At 38.7% G+C, this 18,159-nt stretch overlaps 1 protein-coding gene across 1 annotated transcript; it reads left to right on the top strand.

The window, feature by feature from the left end:
* Positions 1 to 383: 383 nt before the first annotated feature.
* LOC309544133 (N-acetylglucosamine-1-phosphotransferase subunits alpha/beta-like) lies at positions 384 to 17,745 on the top strand (the record flags this gene model as incomplete). Its single annotated transcript, XM_082276509.1, has 6 exons — positions 384 to 603; positions 5,918 to 6,031; positions 8,437 to 8,522; positions 8,628 to 8,726; positions 10,555 to 10,722; positions 17,655 to 17,745. Coding segments are annotated over 6 exons (778 nt in total), but the record flags the coding sequence as incomplete, so codon positions are not given.
* Positions 17,746 to 18,159: the final 414 nt, after the last annotated feature.

Here is an 18,159-nt window from a genome sequence, read left to right as displayed (position 1 = left end):
CTTTTAGGAGTGATTCCTTCTATTAAAAAAATAAAAAAAAAACAGAAATGGTCCATTGAACCTCTTCAATCTTAAAAAAATATATATTTTTTTATCCTTTATTACCATCAAAATAGTTTTGTATTAGTCCATGTCTCAAACAGGATAATTACCTTCCAATAATTGTTATAATAATGAACTTGAGTGCAAAGGAACATCTGCATGCTGTAAATGACAAACGTAACTTTCCATAATCCGTTTTCACCTTTGCACACTTATCGGTACATTAGCTATTTATTTATTATTAGCAGTCATCTTAAAAAAACAAAATTTTTAAAGGTGTTTGCTTGATTTAGGTATGCATCCCTTTGTTGTGTCATGGGTTTGTTATCTTATCTGTGCAGGTTTCCAGCAGAGTTTGACAAGACATCTGCCCATAAAGTGCGTCACTCAGAAGATATGCAGTTTGCCTTTTCCTTTTTTTACTATCTGATGAGTGCCATCCAGCCACTAAATATCTCCCAGATATTCTTTGAAGTTGACACTGATGGCTCAGGAGTGCTGTCTGACAGGGAGATTCGGACACTAGCGACAAGAATAAATCAGTTGCCACTGAGTTTACAGGTATAACATTAAAGAAATTGCTGTTAAAGTTTCTACATGATGATAATTTTCTTGAGCCCAATTCATGGAAGAACCCAGCCTACATGTTATTGTACAGCTTAACCAAAATATCTATAATGGATAGATGGTGAGCACATTATATATATATATATATATATATATATATATATATACATATACACACACAGTGGGTATAAAAAAGAATCACCCCCCTCCTAAAAAATCACATTTTGTTGCTTTGCAGCATGAAATGATGACAGACACCTTTTTTTTATCCATCTGTATTTACTAGGGCAAATTATAACATCCAAGTAGAAGATATAAAACCAACTTTCAAAAACTGAATCACTAAGTTGGAAAATGGATCACCCATCCCCCCCCCCCCCCATGTCAGTATTTTGTTGAACCACCCTTTGCTTTAATAACAGCCTTTAGTCTGTTGGGATTTGCCTCTACTAACTTTGCACATCTAGACTTTGCAATATTTGCCCACTTTTCTCTGCAGAACTGCTCAAGTTTAGTTAAAAATTGATAGTGGCTGTTTGTGGACTGCAGTCTTCAAGTCATTACACAGATTTTTAATGAGGTTTAAGTCTGGGCTCTAACTCTGCCATGCAAGAACATTCACCTTTTTCTCCTTCAATCACTGTGTGGTCATTTTTGCTGTGTGCTTTGGGTCATTGTCATGTTGGAAGGTAAACCTTCTTCCCATCCACAACTTTCTGGCAGAGGGCAGCAGATTTTCCTCAACAATTTGATGGTATTTTTCCCCATTCATTTTTCTGCTATCCTGACAAGTGCTTCAGTCCCTGCTTCAGAGAAACATCCCCATAATAGGATATTACCACCTCTATGCTTTACTGTAGGAATGGTGTTTTTTGAATGGCGAGCTATATTACATTTCCGTCAGACATATCATTAGGCCAAATAATTCAATTTTAGTCTCATCTGACCATATCACCTTTTTCCATATGGCCTCAGAATCTTCAAGGTACATTCAAGGTAGTCAGGTGAGACTAGAATTGATTCCCATGACAGGCAATGCCATATTTTAGCCTTTATACATTCCCCAATTGGTTCGACCTAGGGGTACCTGGACCCCCCCCCCCTTTTGATCCCCTCTCCTAGATTCCCCCTCTGTCATCTATCCTACACTCCTGATCTTTTACTTTTCTCCTCTTATGATCTCTATTCTGACTCGGATTGTTGTGATAGTGATCTAACCCTTGTGAGACCTCTGTGCCTGGCCTGTATAAGCTGATACGGTCACTGCAGACAATCCTCCTCAGATAGCTGAACTCACCAATACTGGTTTCATCCAAAAGCTGGTTTATTCTGAACATCCCACAACAGGAATACAGCAGAACGAATGGATTTCAGTATTATGCGGTCAAAAGATGATGCTTTCCTTAGCTTAGCATGTGGAATACAAGAGTCCCTGTTACATGAGGCAAATGCAAGCAGCCATGACACAGGAAATACAGCAAGAGCAGGGGGTGGAGTTTACATACAAAGAAATGATGTATCATGCTCACAGGAGGAACAAGAGCATTACCAAAAAAAGGCCAGAAGGTGGCAGCAAATATCCATAGAAAAATACATGGTAAATAAATCACAGAATATACTATGTAAATTGCATCTACAGTAATGAGAATATGAACTGTGTAACAGCACAATCTCCTTTCCTAAATAGTCAACAACCTACAACTTACCTCAGCGCTGCAATATGCTTACACACAAAAGCATTTTTGTTCTCAAGATCCATACAGCCTATTAATTAGATAAAGAATCTCAATACAACCTGTATACTCTCCACACACACTTAATTGCTTGACTCTAGAATGTATCATCCAATGCCTATTATATGCCCTAGGCCTTTACCTATAAGTTACCCCTTCTATGTTCAATATCTTGACTATTGTGGTTGTGCTACTTACTTACCTCCTTATACTTTTTTTTGTTTTTAGTCCATGTATGAACCAAAACCTGCTTGTATTAGTGCTCTCTTTCTTAATCAATAAAATATTTGAACAAGAATACTAGAATTGGTTTATTTGGCTTCATCACCAAAGAATATATCTGGCTGAAATGCAATATAGCTCACCATCCAAATAACACCATTCCAACAGTAAAGCATAGAGGTGGTATTATACTGGTATAGGGAAGTTTCTTTGCAGCAAGGAATGAAGCACTTGTAAGGATAGAAGAAAAATAGATGGGGCAAAATGCCATCAAATTCTTGAGGAAAATCTGTTGCCCTCTACCAGAAAGTTGTCATCGGGAAGAAGGTTTACCTTCCAACATGACAATGACTCAAAGCACACAGCAAAAATGACCACATAGTGGTTGAAGGAGAAAAAGGTGAATGTCCTTGAATGGCCTAGTCAGAGCCCAGACTTAAACCCCATTAAAAAAATCTGTGGAATGACTTGAAGACTGCAATCCACAAACAATCATCATCAAATTTAACTGAACTTGAGCTGTTTTGCAAAGAAGAGTGGGCAAATATTGCAAAGTCTAGATGTGCAAAGTTAGTAGAGACAAATCCAAACAGATTAAAGGCTGGAATTAAAGCAAAATGTAGTCCAACAAAATACTGACTTAAAAGGGTGATCCTTTTTCCAACTCAGTGATTCTTGTTTTTGATTTTTTTTAAATTTCTTCTGACATGTTGATGTTATAACTTTAATTTGGGTGTTATAAGTTGCACTAGTAAATACAGCTGAATAAAACAAAAATTGTGTCTGTCTTCATTTCAGACTGCAAAGCAACAAAATTGTGATTATTTTAAAAGGGGTGATACTTTTCTATAACCACTGTATATATTGTATAATAATGAGAAATCCTGTATATAGTGTGGTTCTTAGTGTACTCTTTAAAGGGTTTTCCATCTTTCAACATGTAGACCATTTACAAATGGTAAAAACAGCTGATCATCAGGTATGAGAACAGTCCACATGATGGAATGGAGGGGTTTCTCAAGTGGAAAATCCTTTTTGCAAGTATAGATTTCAAGACTGTATGCAAACACTACCCCTCCAAAATATACTGGCAAGTGTCAAGCTTGTGTGGAGCGGTGTTTGTTTGACAGATGATACATAAAAATAAGAAGGCACTCCCGCGATTATAGGGGTCTCGTCTAAAGGATGCTTCGGATGCTTCCATGACTTTTTTTAACCGCACAACCAAAACAAGAGCTCAGAGAAATGTATGTGCTGCCATTATTCACTTATTATGAAAATGCTGATTTTCTGACTGTTGGCTGACTTATTCCTTTTGGATGAAACAACAAAAGTGTTTTGACTTCACTTGCTTACTTGTTTCTGATCAGTGACTCAAAGGTGATGAATTACTAAATCTGGGGAGTGCAAAATCTGGTGCAGCTCTGCATAGAAACCAATTGGCTTCCAGTTTTTTTTTTTTGGTCAAAGCCTAAATAAACAAACGGATGGCTACCATGCACAGCTGCTCCAGATTTTGCATTCTCCAGTTTTAGTAAATTTCCCCCATAGTATTTAAAGCAGGGGGTCTCAAAGTGGTGGCCCTCCAGCTGTTGGAGAACTAAAATTCCCCATGAGGCATTGCAAGACTGACAGTTACAAGCATGATTCCCATAGGCAGAAGCATGATGGGATTTGTAGTTCTGCAACATCTGGAGGGCTGCCAGTTTGAGACCCCTGATTTTAAGGGTAAGTTCACCTTTTTACAAAAAAAAAAATAAATGCAATATTTTTTTGCAGGCATAAAAATGTGCATTGATTATTTTTGTTGTATGAGCCTGTAAAGCATTGCACCAGCAATCAGCAGATTGCTGATGCCATGCAGGACTCCTACAGACTTGTCAGTGTATCTGCTTGCTCATACCTCGTACGGGTAAGCCAAAGAATTTATTAAATACCACAGCGCTGTGGTAGTTCGTTGAGAACTACAGCCGCTAAGGCTGTTGGGACTTGTAGTTTTCCATTCACAGAGCACTGTGAATGAGTGACAAGGCCAGGCGGGCCGAGCCCCGCACAGCCCTGTTATTTTAAAAATTTGACAGCATGGGGGAGAAGATACCCACTAGCTATCAGATTGAGGTGGGAGCGCCGGCCGGTCTTTTCATAAAATGTTTCATGTTACACCCTGAATATGGGTGTAACATGTTATGAATGGTGAGCTTATCCATTAGGCTCAAAGCAGCCAGGCAACTAGAATGTTAGGAAGCAGAGTAGAGTAGATGATTTCATTGAGTGAAAAGTATTCACATAGTATATGTCCACTTTAAGGTAGACAATATATTGAAGTTGGATAATGTATACTGCCAAGGTAGCAGGAATTTTTCCCTCTGTAATTAGGGGCCTACACACATGGTAGTTACAGTCTGGTTTATTACAAATCAGAAAGGAACATCTGCATATGATGAAGTAATATTTCCAAAAGCTGAACTCCGGGATAAGCAGACAATGTATAAATACAAGAAGAATGTGTATTCTTACTTGAATCTTGGTGTGCTTTGTGTATTTCCTCCAGATCTGTACAGAAATTCCAGTGTGAAAAGTTGACTCTGTGCAAGGTTCCTGTAATCAAGACCAGCTACTACTGCTCTCTCTCCTTGTACAGGGTGACCGGTCTGGTCTCTGCTGCTCCAGTAATGTTCTTTAGGTAGCCTGTAGTGGGTGGATCTGCTGGGTCTCTCCCATAGCTCTCTTGTGTATAAATATATATAATTAAAAGATTTTGTGCACAATGTTTAGCTTCAAGCTTAGTGGATAACCAGATCAGCAATTGATTTAAAAAAAATAAATAAAATAAAAAAATCCCATACCTCTAAGCTGGTTTAGAGCTGGAAGGCCATGAAAATGCAGTACCAATCCATGACGGCCCTCTAGTTCCTCCTGTTTTGAACTGTATTGTAACTGTAATGTCTTCCCTCACATTGTAAAGCGCTGTGCAAACTGTTGGCGCTATGTAAATCCTGTATAATAATAATAACCTACTATGCTTTGGATAAATAAAGAAGATATTCTTTGATAGAGGCATATTTCCTATACATGCGACTAACTTCATTTGCAGTGGTTCCATAATTTGCAGATAAAGTAAAACTATAAGCAGCATAAAAAATACTAGGCAACTAAGTTTACTTACAGATAAGGGAATGTTTACATATTTAATGAAAAATGGCACTGACATCAATATTTACAAAATAAATTATAGAATTTTATTTATTGATCTAGAAGCAATAAACAATAGCATTTAATGACTTTAATACATGAGTGCAATTGAATTATCAAGCTAATGTACTGAAAATATTGAGCATTATTTTTCCTCTTAGGATCTGACTGGATTGGAACACATGCTTATCAACTGCTCCAAAACTGTACAGTTTAATAATACTGAGAATTTTTTTACCCCGGCAACTCAGGAATCCTATTATGATCCAAATATGGTACATTTTACTTATTTGTAACAACAATTGTATTGTTTTTGCTAATCACTGGTGTCCCTGAGCCTTTTTCTCCCTAAATCCCCTTGAGTCGAAGCATGCTTTTTTTTTTTTTTTTTTTGATGTTTTGTTTTGGAGATTTATCAGTTCTGCACTCTATACCTTTTTGCATTTGTAGTCTACCCCAGTGTATTATACATAATTTTTGTCAGAACAGATTGAGCTAGGGTTTTAATTTAGTAGCAGATTTGGATATGTATATTTTTATTTTCTAAGTTTTTATTAGATGGAAATAGGGAAAAAATAAAAAAAAGATGTATTCTCCTTCAATTTTTCCTATTTACCTAATTTGCACACTCCAAATATTTACCCCAAAACATATTATCCAAAAATGTGTAATGAAGACAAATGGTAAAGCTCAAACCGAACATATGCTTTTTAGTTTAGTAGAGCTTTATCCCCCTTTTAACGCTACATTTAAATGCAAAGTATTGTTGGAAAAACATTAAGTTGAGATCATGTCAGGTTGTGGAGGGCACACATTAGGTTGGTAGCAACTTTTTCACAGGTTTGTGATCAATAAAATACCAAATGACACTTTTTTTAACCACTTCCCGCCCGCCCTATTACAAATTGACGGCGGGAATGTGGTTGAGTTATCCTGACCGGACGTCATATGACGGCGGCAGGATAACACCGCTCTGGGCGCCCCCCGGGGGCGCGCAGAGCGGCGATCGGTGATGCGGGGTGTCAGTCTGACACCCTGCATCTCCGATCTCGGTAAAGAGCCTCTGACGGAGGCTCTTTACCATGTGATCAGCCGTGTCCAATCACGGCTGGTCACATAGTAAAACAGGAACAGCCGTTGATCGGCTTTCCTTAGTTCGTGCCTGACAGGCACGAGTAAAGGAGCGCCGATCGGCGGCTCCCCTGACAGGGGGGGGGTCGGCACTGGTAATCAGATCATTGATTACCAGTGCAGACCCTCGGGGGGGGGGGGGATGCCACTAGATCCACCAGGGATGCCCACTATGACCCCAGGGATGCCCACTATGACCCCAGGGATGCCCACTATGGCCACCAGGGATGGCGATCAGGGCTCAGGGAGCCCCCCATTGCCCTCCCCATCAGTGATGCCCACTAGTGTCCTCCCTATCAGTGCTGCCCACAAGTGCCCATCATTGCCATCCTTTAGTGTCGCCCACCAGTGCCCATTATTGCCCACCAGTGCCGCCTATCAGTGCCCATTAGTGCCCATCAGTGCCGCCCGTCAGTGCCGATCAGTGCCGCCCATCAGTGCCCATCAGTGCCCACCAGTGCTGCCTATCAGTGCCCATTAGTGCCCGCCAGTGCCACCTATCAGTGCCCATCAATGCCGCCTATCAGTGCCCAGCAGTGTCGCCTATCAGTGCCCACCAATGCTGCATATCAGTGCTACCTATCAGTGGCACATATCAGTGCCTATCAGTGTCGCCTATCAGTGCCGCCTATCAGTGCCACCCCATCAGTGCCACCCCATCAGTGCCACCCCATCATTGCCTCCTCATCAGTGCCTGTCAGTGCAGTCTCATCAGTGCTCATCAGTGCAGGAAAAAACTTATTTATTTACAAAATTGTATAACATAAACAAAAAAACTTTTTTTTTTTTTTCAAACTTTTCTGTCTTTTTTTATTTGTTTAGCAAAAAGTAAAAATCGCACAGGTGATCAAATACCACCAAAAGAAAGCTCTATTTGTGGGGGGAAAATGATATAAATTTGGTGTAAGTACAGTGTTGCATGACCGCGCAATTGTCATTCAAAATGCAACAGCGCTAAAAGGGGAAAATTGGCCTGGGCGGGAAGGGAGGGAAGTGCCCTGTATTAAAGTGGTTAATTGCATGTGCATTTGACACTTTTGGCTGTCATCCATATCATCTGATATCATTTTTAGGATCTAGGGCAGGGATCCTCAAACTACGGCCCTCCAGCTGTTGCGGTACTACACTTCCCCATGAGGCATTGCCATTCACAGACATGACTAGGCTTGATGGGAATTGTAGTTCCTGAACAACTGGAGAGCCATAGTTTGAAGACCCCTGATCTAGGGATTACTTTGGAAAGGTAATATGTTTGATTTGATTTTTATTAGTAATAAAAAAGTTTGTCTACAGAATACATTTTTTATCATGGGGGTTTGGTGTTGTATAGATACCTATAGCAACCAGTCAGATGTAATTAGTTTGACATTACTAAATGCTGAAAGCTGAATTATCAGTGGTTGCTATTGGCAGCTGTACATGCCTGCCCTGTGCACTTTGCATTAAAGCCTACGATATGCAACATAATCCTGACCATTAATATAAAGAATGTATGTACGTTTGTCTATCTGTATTGCTGTTAGCTTCAGTTTGTTATATGTTCTTACAGCCACCTGTGACCAAGCAACTGGTAACTAATTGTAAACCAGTAACTGATTTGATACGGAAAGCTTACAAGGATAAGAATAAATACAGGTAAGGTTAGTCCAATTAATTCATGCGCCAATAATAAATTGTTCAAATGTGTGTTGATTTTACCATGGTTTAGTTACAAATAAAACATTTTACCTTTCCCTTAAGATTTGAAATTATGGGAGAAGAAGACATTGCATTCAAGATGATTCGTACTAATGTCTCTCATGTGGTTGGCCAGTTGGATGACATCCGGAAAAACCCCAGGTAAAATCAAGGCTGTTAATCATTTACCCTTCCAAGTATATTTTCAGATGCAAATGCTCTGTGTGTTGCATTGCGCTGGAAAACATCATGCAGTACCTATTTATTGTGCATTGAGTTGTGTTAATGGCCCATTCACAATTATTGGGCTGCACAACACATTATGTAAATGTAAGAATATGCATGCATTGTGGCCCACTGCTTAAGGGAATGAATGGACCCTTAGGTGGGCCAAAGATTATGCAATTTTCTTTTTCCTTGATCCACGGGTTGATGTTGAGGGAGGAATCCCTCCTGCAGCAATATTGTGTTTTGCCGGTGGGGAGCGCTTGGGACTCTTCCCCACCGGCAGAATACAATAATCACTGCTGGCAGCTGTAGCCGCCAGCAGTAATCGGGCAAAAAAACTCAGGCTGGTTGTACTGAGGTCGATCGATGGATTGACTTCACTACAACCAGCCTGCCCATAGACTGATCAAAATCTGGCCAATTCAGGGTGAACTGGCCAAATTTTCGATCTGTGTATTGCCAGCTTAAATAACCGGGCTGACTGAGTTTTAAGATTAATATTAAAATGTTATTTTTTGGGGGAAAAACTGTGCTTACTTTTGGCAGTATTATCCTGCAAAAGTGATGTAATTTTCTTTATACTGAAAAGGTATAAATTAAAAAAAATACTTTTTTCTTGTTTTAAAAGTGTTGGTTTAAAACCGCTAGTGCATTCCGGCATAAAGAATTTGTGGATTTTTGCAGCTGGGATGACTGGTGCATTCTAATATCGGTGGACACTCAGCCTGTACAGAGTATTGACAGACTGACAGCAGTTGTCTCTGTTCACATGTAGTTGCACACCAAGCAGTTACCTGTGGTTAGGGACAGGTGTCCGAGCCTGAACACATCTGATTTGTCGCTGCAGAGTGAAGGAGGCCTAAAAGTACAAATGTATTCTCTAATTTGTTCTATTCAAAGTAACACTAATGTGTTTTTGGAACAAAACATGATTGTTTTTACAAATGAAATAAAGCTTTTTGAAAACAATTGTGTATTTCCTATTTAACATTATAAAAATGAACCTAAACAAGTCAAATGTAAATGGGAAAAAATGGATTGGCTAGAAAAGTAATAGTTCAGGAGAAAGCAAGACAAAAAGGTTCATTAGAGTTGGAAAAGGTACCGTAATAAAGGATTTAATAGGTACAATTATTTTAACTAAAAAAAAAAATGTTTCACTCCTTTAACACACATCCTAATGGCAGGGGAGGAATCCCTGGGCATAACAAGGTACTTTGATGAAGGTTTTGTTTTTCAGCATATCGCCTACACCCAAAGTCTGTAACTAGTTGAAGAAAGCAGTGACAAAAGGATATCTAAAGCATTTTGGGGCCCTTTGTCCCTTCTGAAACCTCTTGCCCTCCACACCATACCATATTGTAGCTATTACAATTGCTGTACCTAGGAACAAGGACCTATATGTTTTCTGTTGCACACGGCAGCCATTCCAATACTTTACCAGGTGGGACCTTTCCAAATAATTCACCCCTTTTGATTAGTTTGGAAGGTACAAGTAAATGTCTTTGCTTTATTTAGTTTGGTGTTAGTGCCTCAACACACCTTAAAATGTGGGTACAACTTTCCTTTAGCAAGAAACTTGCTTTATTTCCACCAATCTCTGATTGGTCGGTATTTTCAGCTTATTTTGAACTTTTATTTCTTTACCTGGTTCTGTATATATGCTGTAGAGAAATGTTATACATTTGCATGATCTCATCCAGAAACTGTGTTTTCTAGTACAATTGCAAATACAATATTAAAATAATATCCACTGTTTTAGGAAATTCATCTGCCTGAATGACAATATTAACCACATTCACAAGGATGCACAAACAGTTAAAGCAGTCTTAAGAGATTTCTACGAATCCATGTTTCCGATTCCCTCTCAGTTTGAGCTGCCAAGAGAATATCGCAACCGCTTTTTACACATGCATGAACTGCAGGAGTGGTAAGCTGCATTTATATATTTCATTATTATTCTAGAAACCTTGTCCGTTGGAAGCTTCTTATTCCTAGTGAACAAAATTTTAGGTGTAGCGTAATATGGAGAGCCCGAGATCATCAGCCAACAGCTTGTAAAAGTAGAAGTTTAAATCCCAAAAGGGATTAATATAGCGCCTGCTTCTTAATTAGTCAGGGGTGAGCAGTTCCTTGTTCACACACCTAAATGGTAAACAAACAGGTGAGGAGAAATTAATTCCTAAGGTGATAGCAAATTGTATACGTATGAAAAAGTGCAAAGTGCTAGATGAAATTTAAATACATCGATAAATAAATATAATAAAATTATCAAAATATTATGACAGTCCCAATGTGAAATTCCTTCGTGATCTTGTGCAAATAGTGTCCTAGTAAGGTTTCTCCAATATTCCAACTGCTGGTATAATTGGCATGCATAACTTGTAACATAAGGGGTGCACACTCACCGGACTTGGTGGGTCTTGAATACCATATAGTAACAAGACCTTACGAGCTTGTGGCTTCCCAAGCCTATAGGTAACTGCTGGGCTCTGTGGTTTACTATGGCCTGTGATACTCCTGTGTTTGGAAACCGATCCTCCAGGTCCAAATCAAGAGAGGGACAAAAAAGTGCTCCGATAGTGCAGTACCATTAAAAAGTGGTGTTTTATTAAATTTGCCGATAGAATAAATTGTACAAAATAAAAGTCAAGTAAAAGCAAGTAAAAACAAGTAAACGCCAGCTATGGGTAAATGCCTGGGAATGGAGAGCGGCGACTGATGGTTTGCGTCCCACCAGGCTACCCGGAAGTATGCGCGCGTTTCGTCAGAGCGTGATGACGTCTTCATCTGTGCTGGAAAGCCGTCATGATTATGGCTCCATCCCTGGCCCCATTCAAATATCGGCAAGGGGATTCCCCGGCCAAAAGCTGAATGTAAAAAAAGGGTTTGGGACACTGTTGATGATATAACCCTAATATGACAGTGCCCATGCTTGGGAAATTACTTGAGTCCCTGAGTAGGTGGGTCGGGGTTACTGAGATATTAGTTCTTCATCAGGTCCACCTTAATTTTGATTGACAGTAGATGGCAATGGATGGATTTGAAAGCTTCTATTGGACTGACTAGTGTCTATGGATCTGCCCACTGACATGCAAACACAAGAAAGCAAAGCCCACTGACATAAGACCTTAGGTCTACCAACAATTCTATAGTGCAAGGGCCAGCCTGATTGGTTATAATTTAATTTGATAGTTTGGGTAAGTTCTAATAACGCTAAAAAATGTTATACAAAGCTTGTGCAAGCCGATTATAACATGTATACTGAGCTTTAGAAGTATACTTTGATTCTAAAACATTTTTAGAAGGCACTTTTAAATGTAGTTGTCATTCACAATTTACTTTACACTGGAAATATGAACTTTGCATTGATTTAAATGGCTTGATTACCAATAAATAAAGGAAAACAGCACTTCTGAAAGATAACATTCTGTTCCTTTGGTACCTTTCTCCTTCCTGATGCTGATTTTGATAGACCTGGGTATATAAAGGTAAAAATACCTTTATTCACATATTTTAGCGAAACATATAATCTGTGCGTAAAAATATTCATCCCAAATTGATAGTGTAACTTTAAATCAAGTTCACAGTGCTGAGGAATGAACATGTATACAAAGGAGCATGGGGAAGCTCATGACCATAATGAGGATGGTATTGACACAGCCCCAAAGGATCCACAATGGCTCAAAAGTGATATTGTCCAGAAATATTTAGACAGAATAAAGGTGGCTAAAGTGCCTGGACCAGATGGCATCCACCCACGCATCTTAAAAGAACTGAGCTCTGTAATTTCAAAGCCTTTGTTTCAAATTTTTAGGGACTCGTTAAGGACTACTTGGGTACCACTGGTTTGGCATAGGGCCAATGTGGTGCCTATATTTATTATTTTATTTTTTTCATTTTGGATAGAGCAAGGGATGGTTATAACATTATATATATATATATATATATATATATATATATATATAGATATATACACACAGTGCCTTGCAGAAGTATTCGGCCCCCTTGAACTTTTTGACCTTTTGCCACATTTCAGGCTTCAAACATAAAGATATAAAACTGTAATTTTTTGTGAAGAATCAACAACAAGTGGGACACAATCATGAAGTGGAACTAAATTTATTGGATATTTCAAACTTTGTTAACAAATAAAAAACTGAAAAATTGGGCGTGCAAAACTATTCAGCCCCTTTACTTTCAGTGCAGCAAACTCTCTCCAGAAGTTCAGTGAGGATCTCTGAATGATCCAATGTTGACCTAAATGACTAATAATGATAAATAGAATCCACCTGTGTGTAATCAAGTCTCCGCCATATAAATCCACCTGCACTGTGATAGTCTCAGAGGTCCGTTTAAAGTGCAGAGAGCATCATGAAGAACAAGGAACACACCAGTTAGGTCCGAGATACTGTTGTGGAGTTTAAAGCCGGATTTGGATACAAAATGATTTCCCAAGCTTTAAACATCCCAAGGAGCACTGTGCAAGGGATAATATTGAAATGGAAGGAGTATCAGACCACTGCAAATCTACGAAGACCTGGCCGTCCCTCTAAACTTTCATCTCATACAAGGAGAAGGCTGATCAGAGATGCAGCCAAGAGGCCCATGATCAGTCTGGATGAACTGCAGAGGTCTACAGCTGAGGTGGGAGACTCGGTCCATAGGACAACAATCAGTCGTATACTGCACAAATCTGGCCTTTATGGAAGAGTGGCAAGAAGAAAATTTTGAAATATCCAATAAATTTCGTTCCACTTCATGATTGTGTCCCACTTGTTGTTGATTCTTCACAAAAAAATTACAGTTTTATATCTTTGTTTGAAGCCTGAAATCAGGCAAAAGGTCGAAAAGTTCAAGGGGGCCGAATACTTTCGCAAGGCACTGTGTGTGTATATATATATATATATATATATATTATATACTTTTTCATTTCCTGTCCCATAGCCAAACAGGAAGTGAGAAACAATGCCTGCAAATGAAGGGAATTCCTTGGGGACCCCCAGGTCACCAGAACTGGTGTCCCCATCAGGAGATTTTCCCTCTGTTACTTTTCTGAGGACAACCCAAAATTTGGGATTTTCTTTTACTTTCACTTTCAATGATAATGGTAAACAGGACAAATAGGGTGAATTTGGGATACAGTTTGCAATAAAAACTGACAAGCGTTCTAATCCATTTTCACTCTTTCCAAAACTAAAAAAAAAAAAAAACATTTTGCCTTTAGTTATAATTTTAAGCTTTTTTTTATTGTCAGTAGAAGCATGTCACCTTAGCACCTCGAAGTTACATATTGGTACTTAATGTGGATGCTGGGTCCTTTAGTACAAAATAATTAGACCATTCTGAGAAAAAGACTGCTGCTTTTTGCCTTTCTCATACAGAAAATATTATTGGAAGCTTTGCATACCTGTTTCTGGGCAGGGGTGGACAAGTGTGGCCAAACTAAGCATGCTGTTTTAGGTCACCCGAAAACATTTTCCTCCACTGCCAGCAATGGAAGAAACTCCTAAAATGTAGGTACCAGCTGTAATACTTTGGGATGTGTCCAGCTGTGCTTCCAAGGCCAAAAGACATTTTTCTGAGTGCAATGTGTACCCAGAGACCACTGTTGTCTATGATGTACTTGGGTGTCTATCCTTCTAAACTCTTGGCTGAGAATTGGACATTCTTAATAGAGAGCGTACAGGCTGTGGTGTATCCAAGTCTACTGATATAGACGCAAGCATGTGTGATGATTTCTTTGATGGAACCAATGCTGTGTTTGAAGATGTCTGAAGATATTTATCAGCCATTAGGCAGGAAATCTGAGCTGGCTGATGATTGAATGGCCCAGTAGAGCCCTTTTAGGAATAAGGTCCTGTTCACACTGGATTTAAAAGCAGGCATATGCGGCACGTAATTAATTCTCCTCAAACACCCAGTAAAACAGTCTGCAATTGAATTGATAATATGGATAGTGCACAGAGCTGTTCACATTATCAAAACATGAAGCGTTTTTGGCATGTTTCAATGCTGACCTTCAAAAATGAAGGTACAAGTCAAATTTGGAAAGAGTTGAAGCATCTAGCAGCATCCATTCAAGTCTACGTTAATGCACCATAAACACGCTGGTACATGTGTGCAGTGCGTTAGGCCTTGTTCGCAGAAAAAAAAAATAGGTTCCTGGGGTGCATTTTTAACACGCGTCAAACACACATAGGGGATTTGGGGAGTGTTTTTGACTCACATTAAACACTCGTCAAGTGCGTTAACGTATATTAATGCTATAGGCAAGTTTGTTTAGCGTCAGTATTTTGAGAAAGTGTGAACAAGGCCTAAGAAGGTTAAAGGGATAAAAGATTGTATTTGCAAGTCTGCTTAAGCCCCTGTTCACACCCGTGCGATTTGTCATGCGATCAAATTGCACCCCCATTGTTGGCAATAAAACCGTTCAAATTGCTGCTATTGGCGTCACAGCGACTTTGAAAAATGTTCCTGCACTACTTTTTTTGCTGATTTCATTGCGACTTGCATAGACTTCTATTATATGAAATCGCAAGCCGGAATTAAATTAGCAGTTCAAATCGTGTGGCTTTGGAATCGCTCTAAAGTAGTAGGATTTCAAAGCCGCGGTGTAGCTAGATTTAACGTGGTTTTTTTTTTTTTTTTTTTTTTAAACAATCCAAGAGGCTAGCCTATACAAGGCCAACATTGACATTTCACCTTTTTTATGGAAAATATCCACTGTGACAGGCTCACCTATAAAAAAAAGTTGGCCAATTTTTCTACTTGTTTTCTAAAGGTGAAATGATCAAGCAAAATCTATTCAGGTTTAGGCAGATTGTAAAGTGCTTTTGCGTTTTCCGTTTTTGCCATAAAGTGCACCTTCTGAAATCTAAGATAATGTTGTATGTTTATTAGAGTTAAGCCTGAAAATGACATTTTTTTCTGAAGGTGATGACTTTTTTCATTGTTATCCCACTTCGCCATTTTTTTTTACCAGTCTCCTTTTAATATTTGTTTCACATCATTAAGACTTCACTTCAAGTCTGCTTGTATTATTTGAAAAAAAAAAAGCAGATGAAGCATAGCAGCAAAATACTAAGAATCCTAAAAAGCTGTTATCTTCCTGACCTTTATAATTAGGCCCCCAGAGCTGCACACTCTACTGGACTTGCATTTGCATTTTCTGCTTTTGCATTTTTGCCGCTTTATTTTTATAGGTGCACACCCAATAAAATTGAAAATTAAACCTCGAAGGTGAATGCAGGGAGCAGCATGTTCTGGTTGCTCGGTATCCACTTGCTGAACCCCCCGTAGTACATATACTGTAGCAGAGTGGCTCGTACAAGCACTGTAATGTACCTGTAAGTCAGGGCTTTCTTCCGGGTCTGCTTACGCATGCACATGCGTTCTCAGAAATCTGAGCTGTCATTTACTGCAGCACAACCTGATCAACTGGTTCTGACCAATGATTTATGCAGGAAGTAAAAGCAGGCACATTGCTCAGTAACAGGCAGCACATACTACACACAGTAAACATTGTTAGGCATACAGTTAACCCCTTTTTTGCCCCTAAATGTTACCCCTTCCCAGCCAGTGTCATTAGTACAGTGACCATTTATAATATTAGCATTGATTACTGTATTAGTGTCACTGGTGATGTCAGTGTAATTGAGTCAGTTAGTTTCAGATTGTCTGCTGCACTTTGTAGCCCCACTATAATTCGCTGATCACCGCCAATACTAGATTAAGACATAAATAAGAATTCCAGTATATATATACCATCATTTGTAAATGCTATCTATACCTTTCACATAAACCACCCAAAATACGCATATTGGGATTTTTTTTTTTTTTTCAAAAATATGTAGTATAAAACATTTATGAAGAATTTTTCTCTTCCATTTCCAATTTTATTTATTGGCTATGTTTTATAGCAGAATGTAAAAAATATATATTTTTTTTTATTCAAAATCGTCATCTTTTTTTTTTGTTTATATAATAAAAAAATCCAGTGGTGATCAAATACCACACAAAAAAGCTTTTGAGTTGCATGACCACGCAATTGCCAGTTAAAGTAGCGCAGTGCTAAATATCAAAAAATGGCCTTGTCATGAAAGGGGAAAAACCTGAAGCTCAGGTGGGTATTCAGTTTTTAATCCAGTATTGCTGTAACTGGCATATTTATCCCAAACACCTATGTCTAACCTAATGATCTGAGAACTGTTACTTGTGATGCAGGAGAAGATTTCCCAGACAAGACCACTGTACGCTTCTTGCTGACTTTAACATGTAGAATGTCAGACATAATAAAACGCAGAAATAAAACCGTTTTTTCCATTTTTTTTCCAGCTATTATTAAAAATCAACCCTGTTGAAAAGTTGAAGATGATTTGGGAAGTTTAGAGAAGAGGTTACACTTTGTGGGGATCTCTGGATAGTAGTAGTAGGAGATTACGGATGACTTAATATATTTAAAGGTCATTTTTTATTTTGTATGAAATAGAGAAAACTTTTTTGCCATTAAGAAGATTTTCTTTCCATTTGACTTTCCGTTGTCTTTATTCCTGTTCTGCTGACAACTCAATATGTTAGATTTTCCGTCACTTTCAGTCACCATGACAAATAGAGACGGTGAATTACCATAACGGGAGCACAGCAGGAAAACATGACAGATGTTCTAATCCCTCATCACTCTATCCAAAACATTAAAAAGGGTGGTGATAGATACAATTTAAGGTACATTTGGCCCATGTATTGCTTTCATTTTGTGCTTGGCATTGATAAGGTTGTACAGTTTATTCACTGTGTATGTATGTAAATTTTGTTTACAAGCTTTTTTATAAAAAATATTAATAGAAAATGTTGTTATTTTAGGAGAAGTTACAGAGACAAACTTAAGTTCTGGACACACTGTGTATTGGCCACTTTGATTGTGTTTACAGTCATCTCCTTTTTTGCTGAACAGGTAATTTTATTTGTTCTAGTGCTGCTAAATTCTTTTTTTGATTTATTTACAGAAATAATTAACCTTAATCGTACAGAACTGGACTTATTATAAGCAAAGTATTCACAGACCCTGGACAATAGGCTTGAATCTTCAAGTGATTGGACACTGGCAAAGCTATTAAAAACATGCCCTCTGGGTGCCTCTCTTTTAACCCTACCCCACTCTGTGAGTCTTCCATTTTTTGCTAGCGCCCTAAGGGATCACTGTGAAGGGCAAAACTTGGACTATATGTACAGCCCAACGTTATGGTCTGGGGCAGTATTTGAGTTGTATTCACTATAGCAGCCTTTTTTAACCAGGTGCCTTGGCAAAATGCCTAAAAATTGCCCCCAAATTGTATGCAAGCCTAAAGATGGATAAAGCCTGCCTTTT

This window comes from Pelophylax lessonae (assembly GCF_965119305.1).
Source record: "Pelophylax lessonae genome assembly, contig: HAP1_SCAFFOLD_1168, whole genome shotgun sequence".
NCBI lineage: Eukaryota > Metazoa > Chordata > Amphibia > Anura > Ranidae > Pelophylax > Pelophylax lessonae.
This window is presented reverse-complemented; position numbering and strand designations above follow the sequence as displayed.